Raw genomic sequence first — 17183 nt, forward strand, 5'->3', positions numbered from 1 at the left:
TCTCTGTTCCCCGCCCTCAATAAGTTGCTCTGGTACGTCCCAGGTGTCTGGACTGATCCGGGTACGTACAGGGAAAGGAAAATTAGTTCTTACCTGATAATTTTCGTTCCTGTAGTACCACGGATCAGTCCAGGCTCCCGCCCGTCTGTAGTGGTGTTACTGATGAATAGAGGGAGAGTCCGCTCGGCTGACTTGAGTCCTCGTTTACTCCATTTGCGAAACTTTTTTGCAGTGTTTGTTTGAAACTGAGCCGTTGTTGGCTTCTGGTTCTGATGTTTCTTCGATTCCCGCCGGAGGTGCTAGTGAATCGAATTTCGTTATGATGTTCATAGTTAGTTAGTCTGACTTTTTGGTGTTGCTTTGACATGACGTAAGACTGAGGGGCTGTGGGTGGCACCTTACTATATGTAGGGAGCCCATCGAGTTTTGCTCTGTCTCCACCTGCTGGTGCGGGGTCACAACCCAGGTGTCTGGACTGATCCGTGGTACTACAGGAACGAAAATTATCAGGTAAGAACTAATTTTCCTTTGTCTGACTCCCAAGGATAACTGGTTCCCCATAGCTGGAGCAACGCAGCTTAAAAACCCTTCCACCCCAAGCCCATGGTATTAAGGAGCCTCCTGCTGTTCCTGGCTCAATCTGGTCTTCATTATTCTATCTACAGTGACTATTTAGCTCCATGGCAGAAGGGACAACTCGCTGTCCCAGCCTGTTTTTACCTCCGTGCATGCAGGGAGATGCAATTCTGATTTAAGGTTTTTCGTACTTAGTCACCTGTTTGTCTTATCTGTTGTAATGGTTTACTCGTTTCCTTTGTCACCTATCTTGAACTTTGGAGGGTGTGGGCAAGAAATGCTTTAAAATAAATAAATAAGCACACCTTCATGCCTGCACTAGGAGTGAAACAGGACTGGATCACTTTTTTTTTTTGTAAACTCTTTATTTAAACTTTTTCAGGCATACAAAGTTGAATGTAAAACAGTGTGTGTGTGTACTTAAACACAAGTACACAATGTGTAAGACACAATAACCCTCAGCACAAAGAAAACAAATCTAATAAACCAAAACTGCCCCTTTTTGATAGGGACCTCATAAGCATCTGCATAATTCTTTGTAACAGTCCCAGCAGCCCAACACAAAGTTTTTGTCTTCTTAATATGACTTTCCCAGTCAACACATGTCCATGCATGCTAACTCCAGACATGCTTGTAGGAAGGAAGAGCCCGGGGTGCTAAACATCCAGGGAGACACTCGAGACTTAGCCGTTGAGGTATATTATAAAAAGCCAAAGGAGCAGCTTACCTGACCATCCAGAGAGGAGTGGAAGGAGATGGCGTGGACTGTGAAGCAGGGGAGCTGTATGTACCATAGCAAATCCCGAGTTCTACCTCTGCTCTGTTTGTTGGAGTCGCTGGCAGTGGGAAGTAAGTTTTGCCCGTGCAGTAAAATGGTGTTACTTTTCCACTTTTGCTCTGCAGTCTTATTTTCCTTTGGGTTATGGACAATTTAATTGGATTTGTAATGTAGAATCTGTTCCCTCTGGCGTAAGGATCCCGTCTCCAATAGTGGGGGGTCCAGGGTCCCTGGAAAGAGAGCCCAGGCCACCTGCATTATCTCTGACTTATTGGTCAGCGTTCTCTTGCCTTTCTGGGACATTTAGGAAGCAGGTGCTGTTGGCTGTGCTGATGCACCTGCACTCTCTAGGCAAAGGTGCTAATTCAGCAATTTTGAGTTTTTCAACCTATCTAGAGTTTGGAGAAGAATTTTTTTTCTTTGCAGCAGAACAGTCTATGGATGCAGAGGGGGGGGGGTGTTTTGTTTTCACTTTCCCTGGAATTACCATGCAGAGTGCTGGTAGGTAATCAGAAGAAGGCCGATCTCGAACTTCTGTTTTGTCTTTCAGTCCTAAAGAGCAATGCAATTGTACAGGACATTACTCCCTAAAACCGCCTACCTGCTGGCAGGGCCACCATAAGCAGGGAGTGATTGCCCGGCGTGCCAATGCACCTCAGCAAAGGGTGGTGCGCCAGCAGCGCAGGCCACCAGGGTAGCGACAGGAGCTCTGTGGGGCCTCCTACGAGACCGCTGGAGCGAGGTCGTGTCGTCTGAGGAGGACCCAGGCTGGCCTTCCATAGCGTCCCAGGGGCTGTCCCTCGCCTGCCCTAAACTGCCTTGGAAGGTCAGAGGTCCCAGCAATGGACCTGCCTGCTGATATTTAGATTCAGATGCTCAGGGCAGGTTCCGTAGCAAAAGAAGCTAGTGAGCGCGGGATCCTGATCTTAATTTGGAAGGAGGGGGGAGACCCTGGAAATATGAGGGATGCTTTTTCTTTTACTAAAAGGAAATCGCGAACCAGCAATGGTGATAGTAAGCAAAACCGTGGGACAGATACTGTGGGGGTGGTGGCATATCCAGGGTCAACTAGGTGAGCCAGTAGACCTTTCTTTGTTGACAACTGCTATGTTCCAATGTGTTTTACTGAAAAAAGCAACATGACTGGTTTTGACTTTTTTTGGCTACTGCAGTAACTGTGAAAGGACATGAGAGGGCGCCATCCCATCAGATCTTCGGTCCCTGCTTTTTGTTTACATCACTCTGTACATTATTTCCTAGCCTACTGCAGATTACCTGTGCTGCAGTTTGAGTTATTTACTTGACTTATATTTTCTTTTTCTGTGTTTAATTCTTGTTTGAGATTTAAATACACCAAGCCTCTTGCTTTCAAGCATTGCTGCCAGTACAGGCCAACACCCACACAGAATCACTATTTTGGTATCCAGATACCTGTGCTCAAAATGCTCCCCTCTGTGGGGTGACCCCCTTGGACCTGCATCAGCTCTGGAGAGAGGCCCGGTGCTGTAAGGATTGCCCCTCTTCCTTTAATTAATTTAGCTATTTTTCCCTGCGTCTTTTTTTGTTTTTAGTTCGCTGTGTTGCATTTATGAAGTGCAGGGGCCAATATGCAAAAGGGGTTCCAACCAGGGGCCATATCGAGTGGCATGACAGCCTCCGTAGCCCTCAGCACACGCCAGCGCTAGAGGCCGAAGCCTGACCGTGAAGGCCCATAACTAGCTTGTCCACTAAAATCCCCAAATCCTTTTCCTGACTGGCAGCAGAAAATTCTGCCCCCTCCCCTGTTTATATCTTTTCAGGCTGTGAGTTCTTATTGGACCAACATAACTAGATCTGAAAAGGCTGCATTAATACCCATGTGCTTTTAAGGAATCGTGTTTCACATCTTTCAATAGTTTTGTAGGATGGGCCAAGAGGAAGAATCCCTGCCTGAAAAGAATCCAGTTTTTTAACAGGACCCTGCAAGAAAAAATACCTGCAGAGCATCAGATGATAAGATGCCAGTATGCCAGAAACATACATGCAGCCACTTCTGGGGTGAAAAGCTTGCTTTATGGATTCTGAATCCTTTGTCATCACTACAATCAACAAGGAGAGAGCAGGAGCATGGTGATTGTTATCTTTGTTGCCCAAATATAGCTGCATACAGTGAGGTACAAGGAAATAAAGCTCAATCGCACATAATCGGTGAGAGAGAGAGGTTTTGAATTAATGAGACCAAACCATTGAGGTGCCTGGAGCTCTCAGGACTTGTAGTTCCCTGCTGTGATGTGCCAGGCCTCAGAGTGAACATTTTCTGCTCAGAGCTCACTTGTGACATGAGGAAAGTCTTTGCTGTATCTTCTTGTTGCTGGGGGTACGTTTCCCTCTTCAGTGATAAGTCTGCCTTTCATTTTATAACTGGACTACTCTTTTAGTCAAGTTTTCCGAACTCTAAACAATGATTCTACTTCGCAGTCAGGTCTTGCATCTCACTTTTTCACCTCAACCCACTAGCCACTATTTAACTTTGGATGTTTCCTTCGTGATATATCTGCTATCTAAGTTCAGTTTTGCTACCCTTTTATTTACCAGGAAGAACATAGTATTTCTTTGTAAGTTGGATCCCAGTTCCTGTAACCCCTGTTCGATGTAACGTATTCGTTTTATGCTTCTATCGTTTCGCTGTCAACCGATATGATATGTACTTTTGCACATGAATGTCGGGATATAAAAGTTCCAGATAAATAAATAAATTTGCTTGTCTGAAGGTTTGGAAGAGCCATGGCTGCTGCAGCGCTCTCCGCCAAGACAACGCTCTTCCGCCAGGAAGCCGGGGGGACCACCTACAGGATCCCAGCACTGCTCTACATCAAAGAAACGGGCACCTTCCTGGCGTTCGCCGAGAAGCGCCGCACACACAGAGACGCCGACGCTGAATATTTGGTCATGAGACGAGGGCTGGTGCAGGGCGATACGGTGAAGGTATGTGGCTATAGCAGACGTACAGACTGCGCAATCTTTTAAATGATGGATATAAGCAGCAGCTTGTTTCTGATTTCCATTCTCACATCGCTCTCCCCGCTGGTTCTGTATGAGCTGGCATCTTTGCCGCAGGATCCTCTGTAGCTTGCACTACACAGGAATGCTTCACTGGCGCTTGCCAGGCAGAGGACCCCGTGAAAAAATGATTGATTGGCATTTTATCTTACGGTGCCACTGGTTCCAGCTTAACTGGTACATAATGTGAATGAAAAGTTCCTAAGGCAAGTGACACAGGCTCCGTTCGGGGAATGGGTGAAGACCTCATTAACAGGCTGGTGCTATATCAGCGCGCATTAAAGGGGTGCTCATGATTGAGCACCCGCCCCCTTGACGCGCGCTGATCCAACTCTCCGGGGCACCCAATGCAAAGTGGGCTGCCACAGTAAAAAGGAGGCGCATGGGGAAATTGCGCGCCCCTAGCACCTCCTCGGCAGCGGGTGCCCGGGAGAGGTAGCTGTCAGCCACATGGGAACATGGACGCTCAGTTTTAGAGCATCCATTTTCCTAACCTGACTCTTGGCACCCTTTGTTTTGTTTTTTTTTTTTCGGGACATTACAATTTTGTTGTTCTCTGACTTAATATCCCCATGATATTAAGTCAGAAGAAATACAGAAAAGCAATATTTTCTGCTTTTTTGTACACTGTTTTTGGAGCTTCTCCAAAATTAACGCCTGCTCTGGGCAGGCGTTAATTTTGGTGAGTAAAAATGTGCATCTTGGGCACACTTTTTTTTTTTTTTTTTTTCATGGGGAAATAGATAATAGCCTCATCAACATGGCATTTGCATGTGATGAACGCTATTACCTGTGTGCGCCATTGAACACGGGTTTTTAGATGCGCCAACCCCGTTTTGCATTGGGGGTTATGGATGTGCATCTAAAACGCGAGTTGAGCCATTGTACGGTTCTAGAGATCGCACCTGCAAAAGGATATAAATAGGATGGTGGCTGTTAAAATGGTTAGTAATCTTCATTCTAAAGCATATGGAGATATACTTAAAGATCTAATCATGTGTACTGTATCATAGCTTCCCTATCCTGCCTTTCCTCTAGAGCAGACCTGGGCAAGGGGCGGCCCGCGGGCTGAATCCGGCCCGCCTACGGTTTGAGAGCAGACGGGGAATGAGGCACTGCTGCCTTCCCTTGCAGAGGGAAGGCAGCAGTTCATTCTCCGCTCCCTCGCTCCCCGATTGGCCGGCCAATCGGGGAGCGAGGGAGCGGAGAATGAACTGGTTTTTTTTTTTACAGCATCCGGGGGGGGGGGGGGGAGGAGGGAGTGACTCGAGCGAAGGCACGCTGTCCGATTGTCCAATCGGACAGCGTGCCTTCGCTCGAGTTTCTTTCCTACATATGTCACGGAGTTTTTTTCTGGTCCGCGGCGCGCGCTCCCGGTCTCTCCCGCTGCCGTTGCCGCTGGGCTGTCAGCACGTTCAAGCCCAGTGGAAACGGCAGCGGTGTTGGAAGAAGCTATGGCACCCGCGGCTGGGCCTTTTCTTCTTCCCGCGCCTGCCCCCCCCCCCTCCCGTGACCCGAAACAGGAAGTGATACACGGAGCGGTGCGCGGGAAGGAGAAAGAGCCGTGCCGCGTCGGCTGCAGCATCGGTCCCCGAGCAATTGAACCAGCCGGCAATCGAGAAGAGTCAGCAGCATGAGCCTCCCGCAGCCGAAGGGATTCTTCTTTCTTGGCCTGCGGGGGCTCATGCTGCTGACTCCTTTCTCGATTGCCGGCTGGTTCAATTGCTCGGGGACCGATGCTGCAGCCGACGCGGCACGGCTCTTTCTCCTTCCCGCGCACCGCTCCGTGTATCACTTCCTGTTTCGGGTCACGGGGGCAGGCGCGGGAAGAAGAAAAGGCCAGCCGCGGGTGCCATAGCTTCTTCCAACACCACTGCCGTTTCCACTGGGCTTGAATGTGCTGACAGCCCAGCGGCAACGGCAGCGGGAGAGACCGGGAGCGCGCGCCGCGGACCAGAAAAAAACTCCGTGACATATGTAGGGGGAAGAGGAAGTGAGTAAGAGAGAGTGAGAAGCAGCCAGCCAGCCTGTGTGTGATTGAGTGGTCAGAGAGCTGATGTGTGTGTGTATGTGAGAGACAATGAAAGTGATTGCTCAGGGAGATGACTGATGTGTATGTGAGAGTGTGAGGCATTAGTCAGGGAGGTGACTGATGTGTGTGTGTGTGTGTGTGAGAGAAAAAGCATGGAAGTGAGAAGTCTGGGTATGTGGGAAAGCATGAGCGTAAGAAGCCTGGAGTTGTGGGAGTGAGAAACCTGGGTGAGTGTGCATGCATGAGAGAGAGAGACTGCTTGGTAAGGTGACTGTGTGTGTGAGAGAAAAAGACTGGTGTGTGTGAATGTGAGAGAGAATGTGATTCAAGGAATGAGAAGCCTGTGCACGTGGAGAGTGAGCATGGAAATGAGAGAGACTGGTGTGTGTGTAACAGAGAGAAAGTGATTATGGGAATGAGAAGCCTGTGCATGTGAAGAGAGTGAGCATGAGAGTGAGAAACCTGGGTGTGTGTGAGACACAGCATGGGAGGGAGAAGCCTGTATATCTGAAAGAGAACTTGGGAGTGGGAAGCCTGTGTGTGTGTGTATGCATGAGTGAGATCAGGTGACTGGTGTGTGTGTGTGTGTGTGAGAGAGAAAAAAAGTGATTATGGGAATGAGAAGCCTGTGCATGTGAAGAGTGAGCATGGGAGTGAGAAACCCGGGTGTGTGTGAGACACATCATGGGAGGGAGAAGCCGGTATATCTGAAAGAGAACATGGGAGTGAGAGACTGGTGTGTGTGTGTGTGTGAGAGAGAGAAAGAAAGTGATTTTGGGAATGAGAAGCCTGTGCATGTGGAGAGAACAAGCATGGGAGTGAGAGACTGGTGAGTGAGTGTGTGTGTGTGTGAGAGAGAGAGACAGAGAAAGTGATTATGAGAGTGAGAAGACCATATATGCAAGTAGAACACGGGAGTGGGAAGCCTGTGTGTGTGTGTGTATGGCATGAGAGAAACTGTTCAGGAAGGTGACTGGTGTGTGTGTGCCAAAGACTGTTTGGGAGATGATTGGTGTGTGAGAGACAGAAACTGGTCATGGGGGCATGACTGGTATGGTGTGTGTGTGTGGAGAGACATGGGCACTAAGGAAGAGGACCATAAGTATAGAGCTTAGCTTCTACTGCTGCTTCTGGTGTGTGCCATGGCCTGCAGGGAAGGGGAGTAGGAGAGCTGCTGGAGGGGGTAAGTAAAGGTGGCTTTAAGTTTATTTTTCTTGACTGCCATTTTAATTGTGTGATGTCTGCTTTTTTGAAATATTTTATTGGTGTTTGGAGAATGTTTAATAGTTTTTATGAGTTTTTAATTGTTGGATGTTATTTTGTTCATAGCTGTTTAGAAACATTTATTCTGCTTATTAGTATAGTTTTACAATTATTTCTGTTTGGGGATCTATAGCTGCTTGTTAGTTCTGTTTTCCTAATAAGAGGTGTATTGGTTTTTAGGGCCTGATTTAATATTTATAGTGTTGCCTTTTCATAGGTAGGGTTGCTCCTGTTTGAGTGTATTCCATAATACAGGTGTAACTGTGTGCGGATTAGTTTATGTGCATTACTACAGATCCTGGGAGTATGTTAGGTCGGTTCTGTGTCTGTTACCGAGATGAGATATTTTGCTAGCATGTAAGCGTTTGTATCGGTCTTATTTGTTGTGTTTTCTCAGAGGACATACATTGGTGGTAAACTGCTGTCTTTTCATAAGTAGGGCTATTGAGAACTGAGTTAATTATATTAGTCCGGCCCTCTAAAACCATCCCAATTTCTCATGCGGCCCCATGGGAAAATTAATTGCCCACCCCTGCTCTAGAGACATTCACATCCACAGTGGAGTCCAGGTTGCTTAATAAGTAATTGTTCCGCAGCAACCCTCAACTTGGGACTCCCCACATGTAATTGCTAATTCAGCCTGCTTATCGAGGGGGAAAAGCATGTTGCTTTGCCTAAACTGTGATTTCTGTAGAGAGCAGCATGATTTAGCCCTGAAATACCCACCTCCCTGGAGAGTTGACCACACAGCTATATTAGCTCTGACACTGACTGAAAAGGCGCATGAGTCCATGCCTGCGCAGGATCTCCCGCACATGCTTAGTAGAACTGAAAGCTCTACAGTTTGTAGAGACAAGTTCATGCATCCTCCTATTTATGAAAACCACCATTTACAATAAGCAAACATGTTTTTTTCTTCTGTTATATTAAGAATATGGTTTGTATTTCTGCTATCCAAGGATCCTGGTAGGCATTTGACCTGTTTCTCTCCAACTGTTTCATGACGTTAGTGCCATTGATAATAGAGTCTTCCAGCAGTCAAGAGTTTTCTGTTATGAGACCTTTTCACAGTGCTTTTACTTTTATGTACAGTTATAGGTGAATTTTCAAAGGAATTAGGCATGTAAGTGTACATTTTTGAAAGCCATTTACCTGCGTTAAGTGCACTTATTAACAATTCAATGGCATATTTTGTAGCAATTTTCAAAAACCTACTTACGTGGGTGACGTGCTTCACCTAACTTGTGTATATCCTAATTTGATCTTTTCCTCAACAATTTTCTTATTTTATTTATTTAAAATTTTTATATACCGACATTCATCCAGGATATCACATCGGTTTACAGTGTAACACAAACAAACGCCAGGCATGGCGCTTTACATTGAACAAATAACACAAGTTAACAAATGAATAAATGAGGGTGTGAATAACAAGGGGAAATTTGCATTAAATAATCAACGAGGTTTGTAAATATATACATATGTACAAAAGGAAGACACTAAGAGATAAGCAATTTAGGAGTGCTAGGAGGAGAGGGGGGAGTGGCGAGCAGAGGGAAGGGAACGAGGTGAGGGGGGGAGAAAAAGGTATGAGGTGGGGGGGGGGAGAAAAGGTAGGAGAAGGGCGAAGTGAGGGGATAGAGGGCCAGAAGAGGGGGGCAGAGGAGAGGAAGGGTGGGCAGTGGAGAGGAAGGGAGAAATTAGGTGTATGCCTTGGCGAAGAGCCAGGTCTTGAGCTTCCGCTTGAACGATTTGAGGCATTCCTCTTGCCGTAGTTCAACTGGCATTGTGTTCCAAAGGGTCGGCCCGGCTATCGATATTGCACGGGCTCTGGTAGATGTTAGTTTGTAGAGTTTAGGGGAAGGGATGGGCATAGTTGCGAGATGTGCGTGTCTAGTAGGCTTATTAGACTGGTGTAAGCGGAAGGATTCATTAAACCAGTTCATTTCAGGATTGTATAAAGCCTTGTGGATGAGAGAGAGAGTCTTATATTGTATACGGGAAGCTATTGGGAGCCAATGTAGATCTTTTAGAACAGGTGTAATATGGTCGTGTCTGCGTAAGTTGGTCAAGATTCGGGCTGTTGTGTTTTGTAAAATTTGAATGGGGTGAATGGCGTTAGGAAGGCCGAGGAGAAGGGAGTTGCAGTAGTCAGTTTTGGCGAAGATGGTGGTTTGGAGCACTGTTTGGAAATCGGGGGGGCGGGGGGGTGTAGTAAGGGTTTTAGTTTTTTTTAGTTTATGAAGTTTAAAGAAGCCATCTTTTAGTATGTTGTTGATAAATTTCTTCAGTGTGAAATGCCCATCGAGAATGATACCCAGATCACGGACTTGTTGTGCAAATTGGAACTGTGAAAGAGGGGGAAGGATCGAGTGGTTAAGGGGTGAGATGAGCATGATTTCAGTTTTAGTAGTGTTGAGAGCTAGGTGGATGGAAGAAAGGAGATTGTTTGTTTATTTATTTATTTATTTAAAATTTTTATATACCGGCATTCATGTTGCAAACACATCATGCCGGTTTACATATAACAGGGGTGTACAGTGAACAATTCAATAACCTATTTGTGTAGAAGGAAGCAGTTACAAATAACAAGGTAATAGAACTGGGAGGAGAGAAGAAAAGGGAGAGAATAACATTAGGTATAGGTATTTACATTAGTAATAACATTTTTACATGTGGAAGTGGTAGAATCTGGCTGAATAGAATTAATCGGTGTCCGGGAAAGCTTTTTTAAACAGCCAGGTCTTAAGTCTCTTCCTGAAGGTTGGGAGGCTGGGCTCCTGTCTTAGGTCCGGTGGGATGGAGTTCCATAGAAGGGGGCCGGCTGTTGAAAAGGCCCGATCTCTCAAGGTAATGTGTTTGGTAGTTTTGGCTGGGGGCACTTGAAGAGATCCTCTGAGTGTGTCTCTTGTTTGTCTGGAGGAGTTATAAATTTGGAATGGGACTTGTAAGTCGAGTGGGGTGTGTTGATGGATGGTTTTGTATATTATGGAAAGAGATTTGTAGAGGATTCTAAAGTGAACAGGCAACCAGTGGAGATCTTTTAGGATTGGAGATATATGGTCCCTCCTCCTGGAGTTTGTCAGTAATCTTGCCGCAGCGTTTTGTAACATCTGGAGGGGTCTAGTATAGGAGGAAGGATTGGAGAGTATCGTTCCAGAAATCCATGGTTTTAGAAATAGAGTCAGTGATGGGTATGAGGAGCTGAACATCGTCAGCATATATGTAGTGTGGGAGATTTAGGCTGGATAGGAAGTGACAGAGGGGTAGAATGTAAATATTGAAGAGGGTTGAAGAGAGGGATGAACCTTGAGGGACACCTTGATTAAGGGGGATAGCCTTGGAAACATGATTGCCTAGCTGAATTTTGTAATCTCTATTGCTGAGATATGAATTGAATTGAACCAGTTTCTTGATGAAACTTTACATTTAATTTAATTGTACTATTTTTAAGATTTATTTTCCTGTTTTGATCAGTTATATATCAGTCTTTTAGTTTATTTAACTGTTATGTATGTACTTTTGTAACCCGCCCCAAACTTTGGAGGGGCACGGGATACTTTAAAATAAAATAATATAAATATCTCCAAGGTTTCCATGCACAGGAGGTGAGCCTTTTTCAATGGAAAGGAGGCTTTAGAACGAGGGGTCATGCAATGAGGTTGAAAGGGAGTAAACTTAAGAAAAATATATTTTTTTATTTTTTTTACAGAGAAGGGAGGTGAATGCCTGGAACAGCCTTCCCAGTAGAAGTGGTGGAGACAAAAAACAGTATCTGAGTTCAAGAAAGCATGGGATAAATACAGGGGATCTCTAAGGAAGTGATGAGATATTATAATGCTAAATTAATTGGACAGATGGGCAGACTGGATGGGCCATGCAATCTTTGTCTGCTGTCATGTTTCTAAATTGAGTTACAAGATAGGAGGCAACTGGCGAAAAGACAGGAAGCAGTGTGGGACTGGCCGGTTATTTCCTTCATTAGAGAAAAATAGTGGAATGCTTTTTAATGTATTTATAAATGATCTGGAAAGGGGAGTGATGAGTGACATGATCAAGTTTGCAGATAACGTACAATTATTCAAAGCAGTTTAAATCCGAAGCCGAATGTGAGGAATTGTGAGACGCGGGGGGGGGGATGACTACACGTCAGATAAAATTTAATGTGAATAGAGATGCAATATAGTTTGAATTATTCTTCCCTGCTGCTGGTTTCCATGTGTAACCCCCACCCAGGTGCGCATGTGGCACGGGTGGGGCCATAAACTTATTTGTAAGTTCTTTGGGGCAGGATTGGTAGCCTGGGATCTATTCTTTTAACATTTGGGTACTTGCCAGGTGCTTGTTGTTGCGTCCGTCGCTGCTCAAAGCCCTCACTCCACCCTCTGTGGCGACTCCCTCCGGGTCTGATGGATGGTTAGCTTGCTGCGGCGTCTCCATGCCGTCTCCCTCTGGCGTCCCCGGACCGGCACGACACTGCGGATCCCCCATGTTCCTGATGATGCGGGGCACGTGAGCACGCTCCAATTGATGTACCAGCAAGGGCGCGAACTTCGGGGGCGTTCTCCGAGATGATGTCATCCGCTTCCAATATAAAAGGTCTCAGTATTAGCTAACTAATCGAGTTAGCAAGGATTCCTCCAAGCTACTCTGCCTCCTCGGACTTACCAGGAATACCCGCTCCTCGGGGGCCTCGCTCTCTTTTCTTTATTTCAGATTGCAGCTAGGAATCGGTACTCGCCGCGAGGGCCCATGTTCCTGAATACACTGAAGATTCTCTACTGCCTGGAAGCTATTGCAGATACAGACATTTGTGAGTTACCACCGCTCTCTCAGAGCTTTCCCTGGAACCAGGTACTCGCTCCTCGAGGGCCTAACCTTTCCAGCTACGGAGCTTCCTAAAGACCTTATGTGAGTTTTGTCATCTAGTTCTGGCTATGTATACAGCATACCCTGTCTACTCACTACCTATAGTTTCTCTACAGCTCAGCAACCCTGGGATTGTTGTTCCAGTACCTGAGGGACTTCAGCCCTGCCAGGCCTATCAGCTCACTACTGCCACCTCTGGTGGTTCTACTAACCTGTCTAATAAAAGAACTAGTGTGTGTCTGTCTCCATACCCAAGCCTAGCCGGTGGTCCCTCTCAGGATATCCTCCTGGGGGCGCAGTCACCTGCCATCGGCCCAAGGATCCACCTATCTATATTCCTCTACAGCTGAGTGCCCTCTCCAAGCACCCCGCTGGTAACAGATTGCTACTCCTTCCCCATCAGGAGCCTTCAGCAACAGATTCATAACAGATTGCTACTCCGCAGTCTATACCTTAACAGATTGTTAACTCCTCCCTCTACAGGAGCTGAGCATATCAGATTGTTAACTCCTCCTTCCACAGGAGCCAAAACTTAACAGATTGCTAACTCCTCCCTTCTGGAGGAGTAGAATCATAACACTTGTGACTTGGATTGGCCACTGTTGGACACGGGTTGCTGGGGCTTGCTGGACCCTCGGTCTGACCCAGCATGGCATACCTTATGTCCTTATGTAGCTCTTTTCTTTGTCCCTTTCCCCAGGCTGTGGATCCTTTAGCTTGGAGGGAAAGGATTCCTTTTGGGTCCCAGTGCAGGGATAGCTAACATCCTCTTTGTATTCCCTGGGAGAGGGGCCATTTCTCTGTCTGTGTGCTCACATAAAGACGCTGAACGTACTGGGTTAGTGTCTAAAACTGAAGTCTCTACTGTAAGCACCGATTGAACATCGGCACAATAAATATCTTTCCAGCACCACGGTCTTCCTGGATCTTTTTACAAATCCTTTTTGCCTCTCTCTGGGCAGGCGAGGGATCCATCCACCATCCTGGATTTGGGAAGTGGTGGTACCTTCCAACATGGCCAGAAATCTTGTCGCTGCACAGAGAGCAAGTCCTCTCTCTCCCCAGGGACGTGAAGACTCCGGTGGGGGTCCTCCAGATCGCAGATTTGTTCTTACTCACAGTTGGTAGGTTCTTTTCCTTTTAACTTGATGGGGATCCCTCTTGGGACGCATCCTGGATGGAAGCGCAGCTTCACCGGTCTGTGGATGGGTAGGAAGGATTGGGGCAGAAAATACTTCTTATCTTCAAAAATAACTTCTGGTCCCCAAAAAGGAAATAACACCGGAGTTGCCCCTTGCAATAGGTCACCATCTCGAGGGCAGGACCTTCCTATCCCTGGGCGTCTCGAACACGAGGTTCTCCGTTCCTTGAATCCAAGAAAGGCCTGGCTGTCCAGCAAGGCGCCTATCACTTAAAAGTTTAAAAAGCCAAAATATTCCCAGGACAACCACTCTGCATCTTACATGTACATTTATTTGAATTTCTGGATCGCCTAACACAAAAGGCCTAGGCAATGAACATCTTTACATGCATAATCATAAAGTGAAATAAAACATACATTAATTGGTTATAAAAACAAAACTAAAACAGAACATAGCAAAACTGAAATCAAATAAAAACAGTAAAAACAACAAATAAATCTTGGGAGACGAGTACAGCAGCAGAGCCCTCAACCTGTTCCGAAGGAACCCAGGCCTCCAGGTAGACCAAAAAGACAAACTGAGGAAAAATCTTCAACCTTCCTCCTAAACTGCAAACTTAGACCTAGATTCATCAAATTGCTATAAATATAGCGCAAATAGCACCCGTGATTAAAAAAAAAAAAAAAAAAAAAAAAAAAAAAGGGGGGGGGGTATGCTCCTGCATGAGGAGAGAGAGAGCACCTCTGTAGAGATCAATATGTAAGTTTGCTCCATACCACTGTAAGAGGGGGGCACTTTTAACTCGGGGTGGGGTAGGTTTGGGGGGGGGCAGTTTTACATGCACAGTCAGAGTTACAAACAGCAAAGTTGACATCAATGAAGATTTTAAGCTCTGAGGAGTGTGACACACAGGGCTCTGGAGCAGATGCAGGGGAAAACGCCAGAGCTGGGTTCAAAAGCTGGTTTGCTGACATCAAATAAGAAATTGCAGGTTTGAAAGGAGAAATCATTGAAATGGTCAGTGAGCTGTACAGAGAGGTGAATGAAGTAGTCAACCGTGTGCAGGAAGTGGAGGGGAAATTGGAAGCACAGTATTATAATCAAATGTAAAAGTTAGTCAAGAAAAAAAATCGAAAATTAAAAAACAAAAAAAAAAAAAAAGCACAGAGGGCTGTGAGAAAAACTGGAAGACCTGGAAAATCACTGCAGACCAAATAATCTGAGGGTGAGAGGTGTTCCTGAAATAGCTGCATGTGGAGACAGCGAGGAGGTAATTAAAAACAAAATTATGCAAGGTGTCGCCGAGTACTGGAGAGAACCCATGCTCCGGGACTGAGAGAGAAATTGAGAGGGCGCACGGAGCTTTGGATTCCGTAAGGAATGACTTAACGAGAGACATAATAGGATGAAAGGTGTGGGAAGATCATAAAATTGAAATTTAGAAAGCTATTTCACAAGTTACGCTGAAGAAAAGAAGAGACTTGAAAGCTGTTACTTGTAACCTTAGAAAAGAAAACATTACATACAGATGGGCCTGATCTATTTGGCCTCCTGCTTACAAGGAGCAGGGTTACCTCTGGGGTGAAAACAGTGGATGAGGCATGCGAAGCTAGGAGAAAAGCAGGTGTGGAGGGAGCTGAGGCTTGTGCTGCACAGACTACAGAGAGAGATAATCAGCCTTGGAAGAAGGACTTCTCCCACTGTTAAAGGCCCCAAAATGGCCAGAAGGGAATACAGACCATCTGAAGATAGCCATTATTTAAAGATTAATGAGATGATCTTTGGAAGAACTTAAATTTTTTATTTCCAAACATTTTATGATCTGCTTTTTTCCAAGACTGGTCTCAAAATGGATTGCAGTAAATTAGATTGGCTTAACAAGTAGTATCATAGCAGGTTCTCTAACTTTGGCAAACAGTAACAGAACTAGTGTAGATTAATGCACACAACGAAGTCCGTGCCAGGATAAGATCTTGAACAATAGCTCTATCACCCTCTAAGGCAAGTGCTCGTAGGTGGCGCAAAGTGGTTAATTTAACAAACAGGCAGCATATACAAAATCTTCAAACAGATTACAAGTACAGTATCGGCACCAGTTTCAAGAGCATCTATTGGCCCTCCAGGGCAAGTGATCGTAGGTGGTGGGCTGGATTGGTTAACCAACAGACTCAGAGAAGGTCTGGTCGAAGAGCCAAGCCTTTGCTCTCTTTCTGAAAGCGAGGTAGCCTGGTTCAAGGCGGATGAGAAGTGGAATCTTGTACCAGATTTTGGGAGCAAAGCAGCTGAAGGCAGGTTAGCTTTCTGGATAGCACAGGAGGTGAGGCAGGAAGGGCCCTTTGTGAGGACCGGCGTTCTCTTGCCAGGATGTAGGGAGTAAGGAGATGCGAGAGATACTCTGGGGCCAGATTGTTCACGAACTTGTAGGTAAAACAGAGGACCTTGAAATAGGTAACTTGTGAAGATTGTAAAGAATGGACATGATGTGGTCTGAAGATTTGGCACCAACCAAGAGTCTGACTGCTGTGCTTTACACAAGTTGTAACCATTTTAAGTTTCTTTCAGATCCCATTTAGTAGGGAGTTACAATAGTCTTAAGCAACTAGTGATAAGAGCGTGAATGACAGAATCCAGGTTATGCTGATCGAGGAAGTTGTGTAGTTGTCAGATCTGGTGAAGGTGCATGAAGGAGGTTCTCTCTACTTTGGTGATGTGAGAGATCATTGACAGATTAAGGTCCACTTGGACCCCTAGGCTTTGTACAGATTCTTTGGGTTGGAGAGGGGTTCCTGATTGGGATGGTAGAACAAGAAGGGGATGGCTGTGGTAGCTCAACCAGAGGAGGTAAGATTTGATAGGGTTAAGCTTGAGCTTCTGGTTTTAGAGCCATTGTCCTACAGCCGCTAGACAGTTGTTGAGATTAGAGATGGTGGTATGATGAAGATGACGGTTGATAAATTTACAAAAAATGCAATCTATAATCTGCCTCCAAACTGGAAAATAGACTATGTCCAAGTTGAAATTTCTGACTGAGCCTATTTTTGATTTTGTCCTTCTATTTTTTTCTTTATTTTTTCTCCTCTCTTTTTCTAGAAGTGTTATCTAATTTTTCTGTATGGTTTGTTGAAGGAAGATGGAACTAGGTACATCCGATCAGTATTCTTTGATGGAACTAGATACATCCAATCAGGATTTTTTTCCTCCTGAGAGAACCCTAGATACATCCAATCAGGATTCTTTTCCTCCTGAGGGAACCCTATAAGAAATGGAGATGGCAGGGACAGATGGGGATGGAATGGGGTTTGGGAATATCAGATGAGGGGGAGGGAAAGGGATGAGGTGACATTATGAGTATAGAGAAGATTATATTTGAAGTACACGATGAGCAGATTCATTGGCTTGCTTATGTTTATGATGGTGATTTGAGTTAGAATTGGTTCTTTGAAAGTGAAAGGGTTGAATGTGCCTATGAAGACACTGTATCTTT

The 17183-nt window shown here is 45.6% G+C and overlaps 1 protein-coding gene across 1 annotated transcript in view; it reads left to right on the forward strand.

The window, feature by feature from the left end:
• Positions 1–17183, forward strand: part of NEU3 (neuraminidase 3) — a 41074-nt gene that overhangs the window by 11027 nt on the left and 12864 nt on the right. Inside the window, 1 exon segment of the mRNA XM_029602097.1 lies at positions 4105–4318. Coding sequence (XP_029457957.1) covers positions 4118–4318 — 201 coding nt within the window. The 5' untranslated portion in view covers positions 4105–4117.

The sequence above is a fragment of the Rhinatrema bivittatum genome, chromosome 5, assembly GCF_901001135.1.
Source record: "Rhinatrema bivittatum chromosome 5, aRhiBiv1.1, whole genome shotgun sequence".
In the NCBI taxonomy this organism is placed as follows: Eukaryota; Metazoa; Chordata; class Amphibia; order Gymnophiona; family Rhinatrematidae; genus Rhinatrema; species Rhinatrema bivittatum.